General features: G+C 47.3%; 1 protein-coding gene across 2 annotated transcripts in view; it reads right to left on the minus strand.

The window, feature by feature from the left end:
- Window positions 1–3,070: 3,070 nt before the first annotated feature.
- pparg (peroxisome proliferator-activated receptor gamma) overlaps window positions 3,071–21,001 on the minus strand; it is a 198,438-nt gene continuing 180,507 nt past the window's right edge. For both annotated transcript variants that reach the window (XM_072472581.1, XM_072472580.1), the window contains exon 7: window positions 3,071–8,279. In XM_072472581.1, coding sequence (XP_072328682.1) covers window positions 8,032–8,279 — 248 coding nt within the window. In that variant the 3' untranslated portion in view covers window positions 3,071–8,031. The remainder of the gene's footprint in view (window positions 8,280–21,001) is intronic.

The following is a 21,001-nucleotide window of genomic DNA, read 5'->3' on the forward strand; positions in this document are numbered from 1 at the left end:
TCATCTTTTGTCCTATTGATCGTGCCTCAGCACTTCCGGTCAGGAGTCTGCGCATGCGTATGGCGGCAGCCGCGCCATGCTACATGGCGGACTGGCACCACGGACCATCATCAAAAATGTAGCCCCCCAAGATCGTGCACACGCCCCCGGGTCCATGCCACCAGATCGCTCCCCTGGCCGTCCATGAGGCCCCCTCCCCTGGCGATCAATCTCCCCGCCCCCCACCAGTGCGGCCGCGGACTGAGTTGTTCTCATCTTTTGTTGTCTTGCTTTCAGTTATCTGATTTTTTTTTGTCTGAATGAAGTGATTCAATCTCTGAAGTCTTTGGTCTGAACTTTAACTCTTTGCAAGTGGATGGAATTTGAATAATTTAAAAGTACTGCCAAACATTGTGGACCTTGTGTTGCCTTATTATGTATTTTCTTTTCTTTTCTTTTCATGTACCAAATGATCTGTTTGAGCCGCCCGCAGAAAAATACTTTTCACTGGGTACACGTGAGACTAAACAAATCCAATCCAAATTTTTGAAAGTCATAAAATTAATTATCAAGTCTCACCAGGCATCACCTTTGGTTGAAGTAAGAAAAACTATTACTGTGCAAAACTTTACAAGAGAAACAGGCAGGAAAGGTCCATTCAATTGTCTATTTATGGGGGATATAACTGAAGGCGGACAAGGCATATCAAATGTTTCATTTAGTGCAATTTTTTCTCTTAAATAGATGGGACAGAAACTCATGAAAATTTTGCTCGATGTGTATAGTTAGTATATGGTACATAGTAAATAATGACTTATTGACACACATGCCATGTTTGCCCGCAGACTAACAACTTATTGCAACCTAATTGTTTTGGAAAGGTTGAATATATTTTGACTCTTTCTATTCTATTAAATGCCGAACTAGTCGGTTAGCTCAGTTGGCTGGACGGCTGGTTCATGGTGCAGGGCGGTGCCAACAGCATGGGTTCAATTCTTGTACCGGCTGAGGTTATTCATGAAAGCCTCGGCTTCTCAACCTTGGGAGTGGTGACCCTCAGGTTACATCACCACCCAGTCGGCTCTCAAAAAGGGGGACAGCAGCCTGTGGTCCTCTGGGACTTTCATTTCAGTGAAACAATAATGAAAGTTCTGTCTTTAATTCAGTAGTTCTTATTTTATCATTTTAAATTCAGAGATAATTACAATCATTGTATAAATGAATGATTCCCAGAGACCCCTTGACCAATTTACTTGGGGGATAACACTAACTGGATGATATTTATATAACCAACCTACACCCTGTAAATCTTTGAGATTAAAGTGAAAGACAAAATAACAGTAAATAATGTTAGTCACAGAGGATATTGAAAAATAATGACCAATTTACCCAGTTTTTGTTTGTACACAATTGCCAAAAATACTGTAAACCTTTAAACTAGTATAATGTAATCAATGAAGTTAACTTTCATATACTGAAGTCTTTTCAAACTATTAGCAATTGAGAGTTGTTAATTCTAGAGCAAAAACAGTAACTTTCAAACATATTAAAATGTAATTTTTTATATTCACCATACAAGCATTCACGATATATATGCAAGAACTCAATCGGCCTCTCATGCTTTTCCTACACAGGCTTCTCTGCATTACCAATAGCAAATGCTTAGAAACTGGATTTTTGGGCTTTTAAGCAGGGAATATCTGACAACTATTTTGATGAAAAGTTTGCAATGGTTTTAAAACGAACAAATGTTTTAAAAAGATTTTGACTGGTTATTGCTGTAGTACTGCAGATACGTGGGGCAATGTTTAGAGGAGATGTGCGAGGCAGGTTTTTTACGTAGAGGGTGGTGAATGCCTGGAACACGTTTCCAGGGGAGGTTATGGAAGCAGATACATTAACGGCATTCAAAAGGCATCTTAACAAACGCATGGATAGGATGGGTATAGAGGGATATTTCACAACGAAATGCTGAGGGTTTTGCCAAAGATTGGTATCATGACTGGTACAGGCTTCGAAGGCCGAAGTGCCTATCCTGTGCTGTATTGTTCTTTATTTGCTGAAAAATATCCAACAGAAGTAGGTTCTAAATAATTAGAATATCTAGGTAGGGGAGCAATACAGTCTATGATCCACATTATATCCAACCTTGAAGCAGAAAGAGTAGAATAAAATACGTTAGGAATAACTAAGGATTAATAGTGCTATGATACATAGGGTAAAATCTAGCAACTTGAATTTATGTAGAATGTCCATTACTGGATTGTTGATCTAGATACAAAAATATGTTCACATCAATAGGTAAACATTCCAGTAGAATTTAATTATAGCACCATATACAGTGTATAACTTTCTAGTCCTCATGCTATCCAACATTATGCATTCCCGGAGACTAACATGAATTATTTCAGTTAAGACTACCCATATTTGTGGGCAGCATGGTGGCGCAGTGGTTAGCACTTCTGCCTCACGGTGCTGAGGACCTGGGTTCGATCCCAGCCCCAGGTCACTGTCCGTGTGGAGTTTGCACATTCTCCCTGTGTTTGCGTGGGTCTCACCCCCACAACCCAAAGCTGTGCACGGTAGGTGAATTGGCCACGCTAAATTGCCCCTTATTTGGAAAACAAAATAACTGGGTACTCTAAATTTATTTTAAAAAAGACTACCCAAACTTACATACGGTTAGAATAAAGAGCCAACCTCTCATACTATCAATCCGGATTAGAATATTGTCGCATCATAGAATCTCTACAATGCAGATGGAGGTCATTCGGCCCACCAAGTCTGCACCGGCCCTCCGAAAGAGCATTCTAGCCAGGCCCACTCCCCGCCCAATCTCTGTAACCTAACCTGCACAACCCTGGACACTAAGGGACAATTTAGCATGGCCAATTCACTTATAGGCACTAGCTGAAAAGGACTGTGCTAATTCACTATTTCACATGGTGCCCAACAATAAGTTAATACAAGTAATGGTTTATACAGGAGACTAATTTCAGACAACAAAATTGAAAATACTGTACAGTAACTAGAAATATCACTTCTGGCGATAACCACATACACATTCAAAGTAAGGAAACACGTAAACCAATTTAAAAGTATTCAGTTTTTTTAATTTAAAATATTTTGCCAGTACAAAACTGTCATCTTTACAGTTTACAGATAGTTTGTAACTAAAATATTCCCTTTGAGTAATATTTCCTTTGAGTAATAATGACTGAAATGGGTATGCTACGTGGCAAGTGGTAAAACCTTAACCACACCTGTGCTTCTTCACCCAACACTTCCTTCAAATCCACCTTTTGAATTAGTCAGAAGTGGAAAAATAAGTTGCTCAGATTTTTTTGCTAAATAAATGGATTGTTTTGAATTCAAGATGACAATGAAAAACTCTCAAAAACTCTAGTTATTTCAGGATTATTGAAAGTGCATTCAATGTTATATGCAGCAAATTCAACTGCATTAAGAATTTCTTTCAGTCAGTTTGCCAACAGTTGCTGTAGCGGCCTCTGCTGGTTGCAAATTGGTACGGCAGGAGTTTCCTCTCAATCCGTTATTGGCAAGGTGAAAATATTACTCTTGACACAGCATCCAAATATCAATTGGACATTGTTCTAGAACATATGAAAATTATAACAAAGATCATTAGCACATGCTAGAATGCACTCAAAGTATCTTGCATTTTAAAAACCAAAGCTGGACAATAAAATAAAGGATCCCTGAATGTCAGTTACAGCCAGTCATACAGTGTAAAATGTCTCGTAACTTCATTTGTAAAATTCACAATTACACTGCATTAGCTAGATACAATTTCAAAATGAAGCTTTTAGTTGAGTACTTAGGCTTGAAAGAAATACTAAAAATTAAGTGGACCATTTAGCTGTGTTTTTATGAACTGATTGTCATTGTAAATTAAGGCTCAGGTTATATGCAGCCACAAGTCTTATGCGATGCTTTGAATAGGCAAATTCAACACATCAAAATGAAATGGCTTACATAGCTATTAAATAAAAAGTTATACAATAAGTAAACCTGTCAATTTCTATTTATTAACCTGTTTTACAAAATAGCATAGTTTGACCCCCATGCATTTGGAGTTATCCAGTTTAATAACCTACATTGCAGGAGTGTATCCATTGAATTACAGTACAAAAGTATAAGCAGGGTACCTCAAAATATTCTGACTTTAGACAACTACGAGTATGCATTATATGTTTTAAAAAAAATTTAGAGTACCCAATTCATTTTTTCCAATTCAGAGGCAATTTAGCATGGCCAATCAAGGGTTGTGGAGGCGAAACCCACGCAAACATGGGGAGACTGTACAAACTCCACACGGACAGTGACCCAGGGCCGGGATCGAACCCGGGTCCTCGGCGCCGTGAGGCAGCAGTACTAACCACTGCGCCACCGTGCTGCCCTGAGTACGCATTATATGTAATGACGATTTCATTCTGACTATTAGGACACCTCACACCACATGATTAGGCTCAATTCTTCGGCTGTCGTTGAACATCCAAAACGAAACACGTGCAGAGGAAATCTTCAGTTTTACCTTTTGCAGATTTCATTAGATAGTAACTCATGAAAAAAGTGATAAATGTGCTGAATTAAAATACCTAGAAGCTGTAAAGAGCTTTCATTACATTGCATGATTTGATAGGAGAAAAAGTGATTCATAACATTATGAATAATGTTAAAATGAAAATGAAGCAATTTGTTTATAGTTTGGCAGAAAATACGAAGAGAATCTGGCACAATGCAATCAACTGGGATCTAGAGCGGGCTGTAATATGCTGATTCAACAGAACCATTTAATCATCAACACCAACAGCAGGATGAAGTTCAATGTCATTTTGCCAAGTTTCCATATAATACAAGGGGATCAGTAATCCTATTGCTCCCCGTTCCCTCCTAAGCCAGTGGAGACATTTTGATATTCACAATGGGCTACTCTCTACTGGCAGTGCTATATATCATAAACAATTTGGCAAACATTTCTACCAGATGATTTGAACAATCATTTCCGTTGGCTCACACAGACTGTTTCTAAATACAGAGAGGCTACATAATACTCCCTTAAATGCATCCCAGTTTTATCAGAAATCCATGTTATTTTCTTAACCCTTTCCTTAACAAGTTGACGCAAATTCTTTCTAGAAGCAAAATTCTTGCATTTAATTAATTCCTTTTAGGAACGGAGAACATTGTTAAGTTACTGTAATATGAATAAACTCAGCTATATTGCACAAAGTAAGGTCCCGTAAATGAGAAGAGTGACAAGCTGGTGGTGGTGTTGGTTAGCATATCCTGCTCTAATAACCAGGAATCTGTGTTTTAAATTACATTTGCTCATTATGTAAAGATTTTGTGACAAAAGGAATTTCATGCATTTCGCAGATCTAAAATAAGGAGGTTGCCTCACCGTTATAACCTTTAAAAATGTAACAGTTAAAATCAATGAAATTTAATTAAGCACACTGCTGACTGAATATTGGTCTGCTATATTAAAAGTGTTGGAGGCTATTTATCGGAAAGGTGAATCATTAATCTGAATCTGCATTTTTGTTAATGAATTGAATATAATTACATATTCCACACGTAAACTTGTAATGCTGTAATTAGTCTTCTCTTTGTGGTGGAACGTCTGCAGCCCCACCACTGGTAAGATGAGAATAATTATAACACACAAAGAACATAAGTAGTTTCCATTCTAAAACATAAGAGTTAATAATGGTAATACAAAAATAGGACAGAATGTATCATTTCAAATTGAAACTGAATTACACCTGGTCCAACTGCTGCCTGACCTTTTAGTCCAGCTTCGCCTGAAAACTACATCTTGTAAAATGTCAGACGCGATCAACTATGATATTGAAGTATCTTAAACCCAATAATAACTTGTTTGCAGTTTGATTTAAATTTTTATTTTTTTTAAAAGAGTACCCAATTATTTTTTTCCAATTAAGGGGCAATTTAGCGTGGCCAATCCACCTACCCTGCACATCTTTTGGGTTGTGGGGGCTAAACCCAAGCAAACATGGGGAGAATGTGCAAACTCCACACGGACAGTGACCCAGAGCCGGGATTGAACCTGGGACCTCGGCGTCGTGAGGCAGCTGTCCGAACCACAACCACACCGTGCTGCACTCGGTTTGATTTTTAATGGGGGCTATAATGGTGAGAATCCTATCCTTCTTTAAATGATTAAAATGAATTGAAATATTTTGACAACAGCTGTTCACATGCTATTCTTTTTGTACAATATCATAAACAGTAAAATGTAGAGGGAATGTCTAAGAGTATGATTATTTATCAAATGGTATTCTTAATCATAACATTTGCTGTAAAATTGATTTATAGTTCTATGAAATAAGTAGTATGAAAATGTAAAGTAAGCAATCTGTACATTTAGCACAACACATGAACAATTATCACAAGAGTTCATGAACCCAACAACCCAACTTAAAGTACGAATGTTATTTTAGTAATTCCATTGAAGGGTGCAGAGTGGGGAGATAATCATAGCACAAGTTTTTACTTTTATATTAAAAATTTCCCTTTAAACCACACTTGTTACAATATAATTGTTAAAATGCTCAAAGGGATTTCAGCCCAAAATGTTTTATGCCCATGAAAGGCCCACAGGTTTATAGAACTATAACATTTTGAATGGACAATTAAATATTTCTAAGTAGTACATCAAGCTCAAAAGTGACAGAGCTCAAAGAGTTCACAACCAACAGCTCTAACGGCAAACACCTCAACGCGCACCCCTTGCTAACTTTGCCCTTCCCACTAAGCTTAATTTCCAGGCGAAGGACTCATTTGAGGAAAATGTCTTGAACATTTTAAATTAATGCAACCGCCAACTACACTCAATGCACTGCCTGTGAAAATTCCCTAGTTGAAGACAGATACTTGTTAATTAATTATTAATTTAACTGAACATTATACAACTTGCATCAGACCAATATGATAAATGTAAAAAGCTATGTATCAATGATTACAATAGCTTTTGCAAAGCATCTATTTATTATGCCCATTAAATTGCACTTTTAATGAATTCAATGTATCCATTTAGAATTCTGTTGGGTTCTGATTCAGCTTGTACTCAGTATTTTGTAAATAAAGAGATTTTGCATTTTTCTGTTGGCTTCACAAAGAATCCAGTGTAACTATGTTTTGCCATTTCTAGATTGTATGACATGAAGCACTATTAATTTTCACATTGTTCATAAGAATTTTTGCATTTAAAATAACGAAAAGAAGTTATTTGTGTGTGTTCATTGAGAATAGTTCTCTCTTCCGGGTGATGTTTCTATTCACTTGCAAAATTACAGGAAGCACTTTCAGCACACCATTCAAATATATGCTTAATTATGTACAACACATTGGACTTAATTACACAAGGTGAAATCTGGAGTCAAGTAGATTAATGTAATGAAAATACCTAACTTTAGTTCATTTCAATTTTCTGTATTATGCCCAAGCATTTACATATGCAATATAGGCCTAGATTATTTTTCTTAAAACTGACAGAAATTTAAGAGAAAATAATCTGCCAATTGAATATCTTGTGAGCCAGCACCTATCCAAACAGTATCAGTAAAGTTCCAGTTATCATCACAATAATAATGAGTCAGTACAAGGGTGATCTTGAAGGATAACACAGACTGAATACAAAGTTAGGTTTGTCGGGAAAAATGACAAGTTAAGCTATGAACACTCTAGGCTTTTATTCTATATTCTTAGCGGCTTGATAGACGAAGTCTGTAGGTCTTCCACAAAACAAACAGTTTTCAAGGCATCGAGCAACTATTTGCATTATTCAGCAATATCCCTAAAGGACACTGTTACCACTGCAGAAAATGTTCGACATTCCTGCCAGTGTTTCTTTTGTACAATGGAGTTGGGCGCAATTCCACAAACTATTATTTGGGTGCCTAATGAAGCTGCCATTCATAAGTCTCTTCTGTTGTTACACTGGACAATAAACAGTGGAATTTAAGAAGGAGACATTTCTTAGTCTGTGGTTCAAGGGGAGGTTTCCTAATACAAGTCCTTGTATATTTCTTGCAGGAGTGGATGAAGACTCATTTCTGCCTCTGTTTTCCTGATAGTGTGCAGAAGCTGTACATGCTCAGTGACAATCTGTCTTAAATCCGTCATTTTTTGAAGTAGTTTTGCAAATAATTGTGGTGAATCGGGGTGGTTTATCTTAAGTTGAAGGGCAAGTGCTTGTAGAATGCTGTCCTGCAGTTCTTCAATTGGTTTAACATTTAGCAATCCAGGTCGATCTAGGACAAAGATGATGAACAGTTTTATATTCTGATATAACAATACCTTGCATTTATGTCACACCTTCAAGGCAGTAAACCATTTCAAGGCGCATCACAGGAGCATTATCAAATAAAACTAAACACCTGGTCACATTAGGACAGGCGACTAAAAAGTTGGCCAAACAGGTTGGTTTTAAGGAGCATCTTATAGGAGGGGAGAGGTAGAGAGCCAGTTTAGGGAAGAAATTCCCGAACTTAGGGCTGAAGCAGTTAAAACTACAGCACATAATGTGAAGATATCTTGCTTCTGAATGAATTTCACAATCAAAGCCTCTTAAAAAACACAATCAACAGTTTACAAGACTCTTCAATATTAGCCAACTTATTTTGATTAGTTTCCCTTTAATAGAATTAAAAATGATGTGTTTACTAGGGCACTGATTTGGTGAAGAAGCAAGCTACAGGAGTGAGGAAGCTAGCTACTCAAAGTGATGTGACTGTGTTATTTTACTAGTGCATGTTCACTTCTATGAAATCAAATTTTATAACTCTTCCAAGCATCTTGCCCTAATATCATAAAGCAGTTAGTGTTCAAATTGTTAAGAACATACCAATAGACAGAGGAAAAATATGAATCAATTCTCTCAACAGCGCTGATGGTGAAACATCTGGTTTGAAATGTTAATCTATTTGTAATTTGCATAACGTGGTTCTCTTAAGTTGTGCAAAACAGGTGGGCATGAGGCGATTTTCTCGACATGCAATGTGTAACAAAATTGTGAAAGCATTTGTAAAGAACACACAGATATTTGCCCCTATAATTCATAATGAATCTCCTGAAAACCGAAGTGATTTTCCTTCCCGAGGGTGGAGGAGCAAGAGGCGGTTGGTTTGGGGGCACCAATTGGGTTGGAAGAGTTGAGTAAGGGTTTGGGGAGCATGCAGGCGGGGAAGGCCCCGGGGCCAGATGGGTTCCCGGTGGAGTTATATAGAAAATATGTGGACCTGCTGGCTCCGCTACTAGTGAGGACCTTTAACGAGGCAAGAGAGGGGGGAACCCTGCCCCAGACAATGTCGGAGGCGACAATCTCCTTGATTCTAAAGCGAGACAAGGATCCACTGCAATGTGGATCGTACAGGCCGATTTCGCTCCTCAATGTGGATGCTAAGCTATTGGCAAAAGTATTGGCCACCAGGATTGAGGACTGTGTCCCGGGGGTGATACATGAGGACCAAACGGGATTCGTAAAGGGCAGGCAGTTAAATACCAATGTGCGGCGGCTCTTAAACGTAATAATGATGACATCGGAGGAGGGAGAGGCGGAGATAGTGGCAGCTATGGATGCGGAAAAAGCCTTTGACCGAGTGGAGTGGGAGTACCTCTGGGAGGTATTGCGCAGGTTTGGGTTTGGGGGAGGGTTTATCAGATGGGTTAAGCTCTTTTACAGCGCCCCGGTGGCGAGTGTAGTGACGAACCGGCGGAGGTCGGAGTACTTTCGGTTGTACCGAGGGACGAGGCGGGGTGCCCCCTGTCCCCCGTTGTTTGCATTGGCGATCGAACCCTTGGCCATATCACTTAGGGAGTCTAATAAATGGAGGGGGATAGTCCGCGGGGGAGAAGAGCATCGGGTATCGCTCTACGCGGATGACCTGCTGCTATATGTGGCGGACCCAATGGAGGGGATGGTGGAGGTCATGCAGACTCTGAAGGAGTTTGGGGAGTTCTCGGGCTACAAGCTTAATGTAGGGAAGAGTGAGCTTTTTGTATTACAGGCAGGGGACCAAGAAGGAGAGACAGGGGACCTACCGCTGAGGAGGGCGGAGAGGAGTTTTCGGTATCTGGGGATCCAGATAGCCAGGAGTTGGGGGGCCCTACATAAACTGAATTTGACGAGGTTGGTGGAGCAAATGGAGGAGGATTTTAAAAGATGGGACATGCTCCCGCTCTTGCTGGCGGGTAGGGTGCAGTCGGTCAAAATGGTTGTCCTTCCGAGGTTTTTGTTTGTGTTTCAGTGCCTCCCCATCGTGATCACCAAGGGCTTGTTCAAGAGAGTAGGCAGGAGTATTATGGGGTTTGTGTGGGCGAATAAGACCCCGAGGGTTAGGAGGGGGTTCCTGGAACGCAATAGGGACCGAGGAGGGTTGGGTTTGCCAAACCTAGGGAGCTACTACTGGGCAGCAAACGTGGCGATGATCCGCAAGTGGGTCATGGAGGGAGAGGGGGCGGCATGAAAGAGGATGGAGATGGCGTCCTGTAAAGGAACGAGCCTGGGCGTTGGTAACGGCACCGCTGCCGCTCTCGCCGACAAAATACACACCAGACTAGTGGTGGCGGCAACACTAAGGATCTGGGGCCAGTGGAGAAGGCACAGGGGTGCAACGGGAGCATCGGTGTGATCCCCGATCAGGGGTAACCACCGGTTTGTCCCGGGGAAGATGGACGGGGGGTTCCAAGGCTGGCATCGGGCGGGGATTAGAAGAATGGGGGACCTGTTCATTGACGGGACATTTGCGAGCCTAGGGGCACTGGAGGAGAAGTTTGAGTTACCCCTGGGAAATGCCTTTAGATATATGCAGGTGAGGGCTTTTGTGAGGCGACAGGTGAGGGAATTTCCGTTGCTCCCGGCACAAGAAGTTCAAGATAGGGTGATCTCGGGGGTATGAGTCAGGAAGGGCAAGGTGTCGGAAATACACCAAGAGATGAAAGAAGAGGGGGAATCACTAGTAGAAGAGTTGAAAGGTGAATGGGAGGAGGAGCTGGGGGAGGAGATTGAGGAAGGGCTATGGGCTGACGCCCTGGGTAGGGTTAATACCTCCTCCTCGTGTGCCAGGCTCAGTCTGATACAATTTAAGGTGGTTCACAGAGCGCATTTGACGAGGGCGAGGCTGACTAGGTTCTTTGGGGTAGAGGATAGATGTGAAAGATGTTCAGGGAGCCCGGCGAACCATGTCCATATGTTTTGGTCATGCCCGGCATTGGAGGGGTACTGGAGAGGAGTGGCGGGAGTAATATCCCAGGTGGTGAAAGTCCGGGTCAAGCCAAGCTGGGGGCTAGCAATATTTGGAGTAGTGGATGAGCCGGGAGTACAGGAGGCGAAAGAGGCTAGCATTCTGGCCTTTGCGTCCCTAGTAGGCTGGCGAAGGGTCTTGCTATTGTGGAAGGAGGCGAAGCCCCCTAGCCTGGAGGCCTGGATAAACGACATGGCAGGGTTCATAAAATTGGAGAGGATTAAGTTTGCTTTGAGAGGGTCTGCGCAGGGGTTCTACAGGCGGTGGCAACCGTTCCTAGAATATCTCGCGGAGCGTTAGAGGAAGGTCGGTCAGCAGCAGCAGCAACCCTGGGGGGGGGGGGGGAGGGGGGAACGAGAGACTGTTTGAGGGGATGGACGAGCGGGAGATGGCATGGAGGGTGGGGAGAAATGGCACGTGCGGCCAAGAGCCAGTGTATAAAGCTATGTAAATATACCATCCTGCCATGTATATATCTTGCTCAGGGTGATTTTGCGTTATTTTGTTACGGGGGGGGGGGGGGGGGGGGGGGGGGAGTTATTGTTTGTAAGGGGAAAAAATTGTGTTGTTAAAAACCTTTAATAAAAATATTTTTAAAAAAAGAAGTGATTTTCCCACAGGGCATGTGTGAGGTCTCAAGCAGGACATCAGTTGGTGGATCGAGTGGAGGCTATAGAAATAATTTCGTCAGGGCCCTGCCAGTAACAATAGGTCAGTAAATCTCAGCTAAGGTGTTGCAGCTCTATCCCAGAGTTGCACTTACATTGCACCTTGCAAAAAATACTAATTTTCATAGATGTTTCCCCACTGCCACCCACCCCCCCCACCTTAAAAGAAAATCAGGTGAGTGAGTAAAACTAATGACCTGTTAAGAGAAATATTTTCGATTTCCGGTTGCAGCTATGCCTAGGTAGGTCGCACGGTCGGCAGCTCCCGCCGACAACGGACTTTTGGGCTCTTGTATGGATCTCCAGCGGCACTTGGACGACGATTCCCGGTGTGGAAAGGAAGCAGTGAGGGTCCCCCAGCGCTGTATGGAGTGGACCAGGAGTGGGGCGATCAAAAAAGCGGCTTTGGAGAAGAGAGGAGAACGGGCGTGAAAAAGCAAGATGGCGGCCGGCGTGGATCAGGCTGCGTGGGCCCAGTGGTCATGGGAGCAGCAGGAGTTTCTTAGGAGCTGCTTTACCGAGTTAAAGGCGGAGATGCTGGCCCCTATGAAGGTTTCTATTGAAAGGTTGGTGGAGACCCAGAAGATGCAGGGGATGGCAATTAAGGAGGTGCAGCAAAAGGCCTCTGACAGCGAGGATGAGATTTTGGGCCTGGCGGTTAGAGTGGTGGCGCACGAGGCCCTGCACATAAGATGGCAGGAGAAGCTGGAAGACCTTGAAAATAGGTCGGGGAGGCAGAACCTGCGATTCTGGGTCTCCCTGAAGGCGAGGAGGGGTCGGATGCGGGTGCGTATTTGACCACGATGCTGGGAACGCTGATGGGCGCGGGGGCCTTCCCGCGGCCCCTGGAGCTGGATGGGGCACACAGGGTCCTGGCGAGGAGGCCGAGGCCGAACGAGCCGCCGAGAGCTATAGTGGTTAGATTCCACCGCTTCATCGACAAGGAGTGTGTCCTGCGATGGGCAAACAAGGAGCGAAGCAGTAAGTGGGAGAACTGCGAGATCCAGAGCTGGCCAAGAGGCGTGCGGGATTCAACCGGGCCAAGGCGGTCCTCCACAGCAAAGGGTGAAGTTCGGGCTGCTACAACCGGCGAGGCTATGGGTCACGTACCAAAAACAGCACCATTATTCTGATACGCCGGATGAGGCGTGGACCTTTATTAAGAACGAGTAGCTGGACTCGAACTAATGGACTGCTGTATGTTGTTGGGGTACCCCGGGGGGGGGGGGGGGGCTTGTGGGTGCTGGGGGGGGGCGGTTTTATGTTGGTTTTCCCCCGTGTTTTCTTTTTGTTTGCCCCCTTTGCTGGGCCCTCGAGGTTCTGGGTCTGTTTGCTGTTGGTACAGAGCTGCGTCACAGGCGGTGGGGACGGGCCGGACAGCGAGAGCAGTTTGCGGGGGGGCACAGAGCTGGCACAGAGTGGGTATCAAAAGGATGGGACTTTTGCTAGCCTGAGGGCACAGGAGGAGAAATTCAGCTTGCCGCCAGGGAATACCTTTAGGTACTTGCAAGTCTGCGCTTTCTTGAAGAAGCAGGTGGTGGAACGTCTGCTGCTACCTGCCCGCAGGATACAGGACAGGGTGGTCTCGGGCATGTGGGTAGGAGACGGAAAGGTATCAGACATATACCAGGTGCTGCAGGAGGCCTCGGCGGAGGAGCTGAAAGGCAAGTGGGAGGAGGAGCTGGGTGAGGAGCTGTATGAGGGCCTGTGGGCGGATGCCCTGGACAGGGTCAATTCCTCCTCATCTTGCGCCAGGCTTAGCCTGATTCAGTTTAAGGTGGTACACCGGGCGCACACGACAGCGGCAAGAATGAGCAAGTTCTTTGGGGTGGAGGACAGGTGTGTGAGGTGTTCAGGGAGCCCAGCAAACCATGTCCATATGTTTTGGGCATGCCCGGCACTTCAAAGAATTCTTAGCTTTGCAAAGGCTATGTCCAAGGTCTTGGAGACTCGGGTAAAGCCGAGTCTGGGGATAGCGATATTTGGGGTGTCAGAAGATCCGGGAGCCGAAAGAGGCCGGAGTCCTGGCCTTTGCCTCCTTGGTAGCCCGGAAACGGATCTTGTTAATGTGGAGGGATGCGAAACCCCCAAGTGTGGAGACTTGGGTCAGTGACATGGCTGGGTTTCTAGGTTTAGAGAGGATAAAGTTTGCCTTGAGAGGGTCCTTGATGGGGTTCTCCAGGCGGTGGCAACCGTTCCTTGACTCTTTTCATGTAAAATCCAGTTCAATTTCTGTTATTAAATTGGAACAGGAGTGGATCTTTCATTCTCTCGAGCATGTTAAGATTCAGTTGGATCATTCAGTTAGATCATGGCTGATCTATATTATGATTCACTTACCAGCTTTGGCTCCAAATACCTCAACACCCTTGCCTAAAAAAAAATATCTTATTCTCAGCTTAATTTTCAAAGCCTGGACAGCTTTTGGGGAGCAGGGTTCCAGATTTCCACTAAGCTTTATGCAATGAGACTTATGACATCAGTAGCAATACTAGAAGCATGAAACGCAATTTGAAATATTCGATTTTCCCTTCAGTTTTTGTAAATCATGTTCCTTGCTCTTGAGATTATGTGGCATAGGGTATAATGATTTTGCCACCTAAAACTGAAGCTTTACGTTATTAACTTTCAAAGACAAAGTGTTCTGTTATGGTGAAATGAAATATATGTTCAATTGTTTGGAAACTGGTGAAATAGAAGTCTTGATGAGAAATTTGAATTCTTCTTGGGAATTTCTCTCTGCACAGAACTCAAGAATAAGGCAGCCGGTGATTTGCATCAAGACAAATGGGACAAATTCACCACTCCAGCACCAGTTCTGAATATGAAACATGCGGTCAGGATACCCACTGGATTGTGGTTTTGCAAACCCTTTGTAAAATAATTTTCTGTGATTTCATTTAAATTAAGCCCCAAGTCCAGTTTTAGCTTAAATGTGGATTTCCTGCTCCAAGAACACTCGAGCACAAAGATTTTTCTGATTCCATGGAAAAACAGCTAACCTTCAGGCATGATTCATTAAATTGCTTAGTTTTGCACAATGTTTGTAAAGCTGGGCAATCAAAGTAAGTAAATAAATTCTGATGGGAATGAAGGCTGTGGTGATATGTGCCTGCAATGGATTATAGTAAATAAGGTGCTCAGAGAGCATGGATAATATCGGACCGAAGAATATCACTGCCCAAATTATGAGGTGAGGTGGGAGTGACTTCCCTCGATATCAAGGCCGCATTTGATCAAGTGTAACATCAAGGAACCCTGGCAAAACTGGAGTCAATGAGAATCGGGGGAAAACTCTCCGCTGGTTGGCATCATACCTGGCACAAAGGAAGATGGTTATGGTTGGTGGAGGTCAGTCATTTCAGCTCCAGGACATCACTTCAGGAGTTCTGAGGCCCAACTATCTTCAGCTGCTTCATAATGACCTCCCTTCCATCATAAGTTCATAACTGCACAATTACACATCCATCATGACTCCTCAGAAACTGAAGCAGTCCATGTCCAAATGCAACAAGATCCGTACAACATCCAGGCTTGGGCTGACAAGTGGCAAGTAACAATCACGCCACACAAGTGCCAGTCAATGACCATCTCCAACAAGAGAGAATCTAACCAGCGGGAGGGCAAGAAGGGAGGGCAATAAAATACTTCAGAGCGAGGTCAACCAGAAAATAAATAGCTGAAAGAACAGTTGATTGGCCTTTCAAGATCAAGTGCAAAAGGAATTCAGCAACCTGAAGGAATAAAGATGGTCTGAAGCAGTAGAATGGAAGCACAACAGAGGGAACTCCGGCTGACTCTATTGCATTACAGGAAAACTCAAGATGAAGCAAGTGAGATTGGCAAAGAAAAGGAAAACCTGTTGAAAGATTTTTTACACACTGCACGAATCCCTCAAGATGAAGTTTATTCTTGTGGAAAAATACCAAGAGAGGGAAAATGAATTTAACATCACTCTGAACAAACTGACCAACCAGTTGGCTGAGCAGACTCAGCAATGTTCAATACTCTAGGAGGAAGCCGAAAGCTAAAAGAAACAGACTGAAGAGCTGAAGAAGCGGTTGAAGGAATAAGAGGACGCTTTGAAAGGAACTTTCCAGACTGAAAGTGGATAACTAAGCCATGGGTAGCACAATTACAGAACTGAAACAAGTTAAAACTTTGCAGGAGACAGACCTGGCCAACGGTGAAAATGAAATGAACGACAAGGACAAAGTTCTCCTGCGGCCAGGGAACCAAAAGACAGAAATAAGATCTGAAAATGTAATTCGACACCGAAGTGCAAGGGCATAGAAGAAAAAAAAGCAGTGGATATCTCAGACATAAAGGAAACCATTGAGCTGAATAACAAGATTCATAAGCTTGCAAAACCCTAGGGGCAGCATGGGGGCGCAGTGGTTTGCATTTTTGCACCACAGTGGCAGCGACTCGAGGTTCGATTCCGACCTCGGCCCACGGTCTGTGTGGAGTTTGCACGTTTTCCCCGTGTCTGTGTGGGTTTCCTACCACAGCCCAAAGATGTGGTTAGGTGGAGTGGCAGTGCTAAGTTGCCCTCAAGTGTCCAAAGGTTAATTGGGATTGCAGGGTTTTGGGGATAGGGTGGGCGAGCAGGCCTGGGTGGGGTTCTCTTTCAGGGGGTCGGTGCAAACCTGATGGGCTGCGTGGCCTCCTTCTGCTCTGCAGGTATTCTATGATTCTAAAATGATTTGCAAATGCCACAACAAACAAATGTTTGGCTGAAATTGTGAGGCAAATGGAAATTAAGGTTCCATTTGCGAAATGCATGGATTCAGTAAGAACATGATGGATACCACAGAAGAAAATTGGATTCCGGTGACAAAGAAACACTCCACTGACCCTGTTTACTGTTACTGCGAACACATAGGCTTTGCTATCAAATTTGGACAATTACAAAGACATTCTGATTTTCAATTTTAAGTTAAAGAGAGGGTTACACTTCACAATAAAAATGGTCTTTTCCTTGCTGCAATTCTGATGGAAAATAAAGATCATGGGCGAAATTCTCCGTTATCGGCGGAAAGTCCGCCGATCGGCGCAAAAAACGGCGCAAATCCGACTTGCGTCACGTCGGAAAAATGGGGTCGATAGTCTCCGGCCCGAAATGGGCTAGCAGCGACGTAACGGGATCCGCGCTTGTGCAGTGGTTCATGCCGTGCAGCGTCATACGCGCTGCACGGCGTGACGGCTCATAAGGCCGCGCTGCTCCCCCCCCACCCGACCGGAACACCCGACCGCAACACCCGACTGGATGGCTGGCCGTCGCTCAGCCCGAGGTTCGAGTCACGCGATGTGGAGGCGCTCCTGGACGCGGTGGAGCAGAGGAGGGACGCCCTGTATCCCGGGCACGGCCGCAGAGTTGCCCCACGCCACAGCCGGCGTCTGTGGAGGGAAGTGGCAGAGGCCGTCACCGCTGTGGCCCTGACACCACAGACAGGCACCCAGTGCCACAAGAAGGTGAACGACCTTGTCAGAGCAGGCAGGGTGAGCCTCCCCATATCCCCCCTCCCCCATATCCCCCCCCTCCCCCATATCCCCCCCTCCCCCATATCCCCAAGTGAATCCAGCCCTAACCTTAACCTCTGCAATGCACGCGCAACCGATGGCGTGCATTCATATACCTGCCTAACACTGTTGCCTTTTACCCCTGCACCCCCCCCCCCCCACAGGAGAAGCACGCACACAACAATAGGGAGCATGCGAGGACTGGAGGAGGGCCCGCTGATGAGAGGCCACTGACCGAACACCAGGAAAGGGCCCTGGAACTGGCTGGCGGACCTGAGGACCGGGAGGTTGCTGATGCAGAGGTCGGGGGCGTACTAGCAAGTGAGCCACCGACAGCCCGTCCCCATATCCCCCCCTCCCCTATATCCCCCTCCCCGTATCACCTGATCACTGCCTGATGGCTAACCATGCATGCTTCATTGTGTATCGCAGGACCAAACGTCCAGGCACCCATCCCCGCAGATGCAGACCGCCCGCAGGATGCCCCTCGGAGACCACAGGAGACGGAGACACCCGCACCCTCCAGCATGCGACGCCCGCAGGATGCCCCTCGGAGACCACAGGAGACGGAGAGACCCGCACCCTCCAGCATGTGACGCCCGCAGGATGCCCCTCGGAGACCACGGGAGACGGGAGAGACCCGGACCCTCCAACATGCGACGCCCGCAGGATGCCCCTCGCACACCACGGGAGACGGAGCGACCCGGACCCTCCAGCATGCGACGCTCGCAGGATGCCCCTCGCACACCACGGGACACAGAGAGACCTGGAGCACCAGGGAGACGACACCCCCGTCACGTGCGGGAGCGACCACCCAGCGACAAGGGGGGCAGCCACAGGCCCCCGTCACATCCGAGCCAGGACACCACTACCCGGGACACCACTACCCGGGACACCCCTACCCGGGACACCCCTACCCGGACACCCCTACCCGGGACACCCCCCTACCCGGGACAGCACTACCCAGGAAGACGAAATACCGGACAGTGACTCAGAGTGGATGGGTGGAGACGAACCCCCACCCCAAAGTGCCATGGACTCAGAGTGGGACGAAAAGCACGACACAACGCCACTGCTGTCACCAACACCCTCCACCATCGCAGAAACACTCACCACGGTTGGACACTTTAGTGATGAGGCGTCTGGTACACTCGCTGGTGCGCACAACACAGCCGTCCCGGTACAGCAGGTGGAGGTAGGAGCAGCAGAGGGACCGGGCGGTCGGAGGGCAGCCCAGCCCAAGTGAACATCTGCCGCCCAGATTGGATCCCGGGTTCCTGCAGTTACCACACCCACACATAGATCCGATGCAACCACCGACCCGGAGACGAGCGAAGAGGGTAACGGGCGGCTTGCGGCGGCTGCGGTTGCAGGTGGAGGAGTCCACCCGCGTCCAGGAGCTGGGAGTGGTGCCGGTCATGCGTGCCACCCAGGCCGACACCGCACGGGTGGCGTCCGCGGTGGAGGCAATGGGTGCGACGGTGTCAGACATGGGGAACGGTTTGCGAGGCCTGGGGCCCTTCCGTGCAGGCGGCGTCTATGGCCCAGGAAATGGCTGCCCTCTCACAGGAGGCCATGAGCCAGTGCCAGCGCCAGATGGCAGAGGCGCTCAACGCCATAGCCCAGTCTCAGCAGGCCATGGCCCAGTCTCAGCAGGCCATGGCCCAGTCTCTGCAGGCCATGGCCCAGTCTCTGCAGGCCATGGCCCAGTCTCTGCAGGCCATCGCTGAGGGCATCGGCGCCAGTGGCCATGTGCGAGCCGGCGTCGCACTGTCACAGACAGGGTTTGCCAACCCCCTGGGCTCCATGGCTGCAAACCTGCAGACCCCTGTCGATACCAGCACGGGCCTCCAGGACTGGCAGCGCCAGATGTCGGGGGGGGCGTCAGATGGCCAGTCCGTTCGTATCCCCCACCCATGTAGAGGCCTGGGGGCCATCGGGCACCCCGAGGGAGGAGGAGGTGGTGTGGTCCGTCCCGGCTCCCTCTGTAGGGGAGGTCCCGGTACACCGCGACACCTCGGACTCCACCCCTTCCGTCCCAGGTGCATCGGGTGGGCAACGGGCAGGACAGGCTGGCAGCTCGCCATCCCAGTCGCCCGGGCCGCAGCCTGGCCCATCTAGGCCAGGACGCCCCAGGAAACGGCCGCCAAAGGGATCCAGTGTCAGAGGGCAGGAATCACAGGAGTCCACCTCCAGTTCTGCTGTACCGTCTGGGGAACCACGTAGACGTAGTCAAAGGGCCCGTAAGGCCAAACAATTAGACACTGAGTAAGTTGGCACGGGTGCAGGGCACAGATGAGTTTTAGGGGCTAGGGCACGTGCATGTACTCCTTTGGTTATTAAAGTCAATGTTACACCTACCGAAGCTGCCTTTGTGCTCTGTCCAAAGTGTGCGGGGGTGTCATGTACGTTGAGCGCAAGTGTGTGTGTGAGGGGTGGTCTTACCTCAGCCCCAGGTGAGTCTGCCCCCTTCCCCCTGGGCCGCCATCATCACCCCCCGGGCAGAGGACAGGACCGTGCGCTGCAGTGTCACAGCCGCATGCAGGGATGGTCTGGGTGGATGGTGGTACTGTGGCCATGGGTCAGACATAGTCCAACGATGTAGAGCCAGGAGCTCACCGCAGGGCGGGTTGTCATCATCCTCCATGGCCTGCGATAGATACGCGTCGACCCGCAACTGTGTGAGCCCGGCCCATTGTGCCGCAGGTGGATCGGCAATGGGGGGGTGGGGGGGGGGGGGGGTGGTGTGCATGCGGGTGGGGTGGGTGGGGTTGGGGAGGGGGGTGATGGTGCTGGGTGGGTGGATGGGGTGGGGGTGTGGGTGGTCGGCTGTTGCCATGGTGTGCGGTCTGTGGCCATACTACCCGATTCCCACGCCCATCTAGTCAGTGAAGCGGGCGTCTATCAGTCTGTCCCGTGCCCGCTGGGCCAGCCGGTAACGGTGGACAGCCACCCGCCTGTGTCTACCCTGACCATTGCCCCCATCCCCCTCATCTGGGGAGGACTGGGCCTCTTCCTGCTGCTCCTCCACTCCGCCCTCCTCTGCCTGCGGCACATCGCCCCTCTGCTGGGCTATGTTGTGCAGGACGCAGCACATCACAATGATGTGGCCGACCCTATCTGACCGATACTGGAGGGCGCCCCCAGAGAGGTCCAGGCACCTGAAAACGCATCTTCAGCACGCCAAAGCACCTCTCGATCACTCCCCTTGTCGCTACATGGGCATCATTGTAGCGGTTCTCCGCCGCATTGCGTGGCCTCCGTATAGGCGTCATCAGCCACGATCGCAATGGGTAGCCCCTGTCGCCCAGCAACCAGCCCCTCAGCCGGGGATGGCGTCCCTCGTACATGCCGGGGATGGATGACCGCGACAACACGAATGAGTCGTGTACACTGCCTGGGTGACGGGCGCAGACGTGCAGGATCATCATGCGGTGGTCGCAGACCACCTGTACGTTCATCGAATAGGTCCCCTTCCTATTAGTGAACACGGCCCTGTTATCTGCAGGTGGCCGCACCGCGACGTGCATCCCATCGATC

This window comes from Scyliorhinus torazame, chromosome 13 (assembly GCF_047496885.1).
Source record: "Scyliorhinus torazame isolate Kashiwa2021f chromosome 13, sScyTor2.1, whole genome shotgun sequence".
Lineage (NCBI taxonomy): Eukaryota > Metazoa > Chordata > Chondrichthyes > Carcharhiniformes > Scyliorhinidae > Scyliorhinus > Scyliorhinus torazame.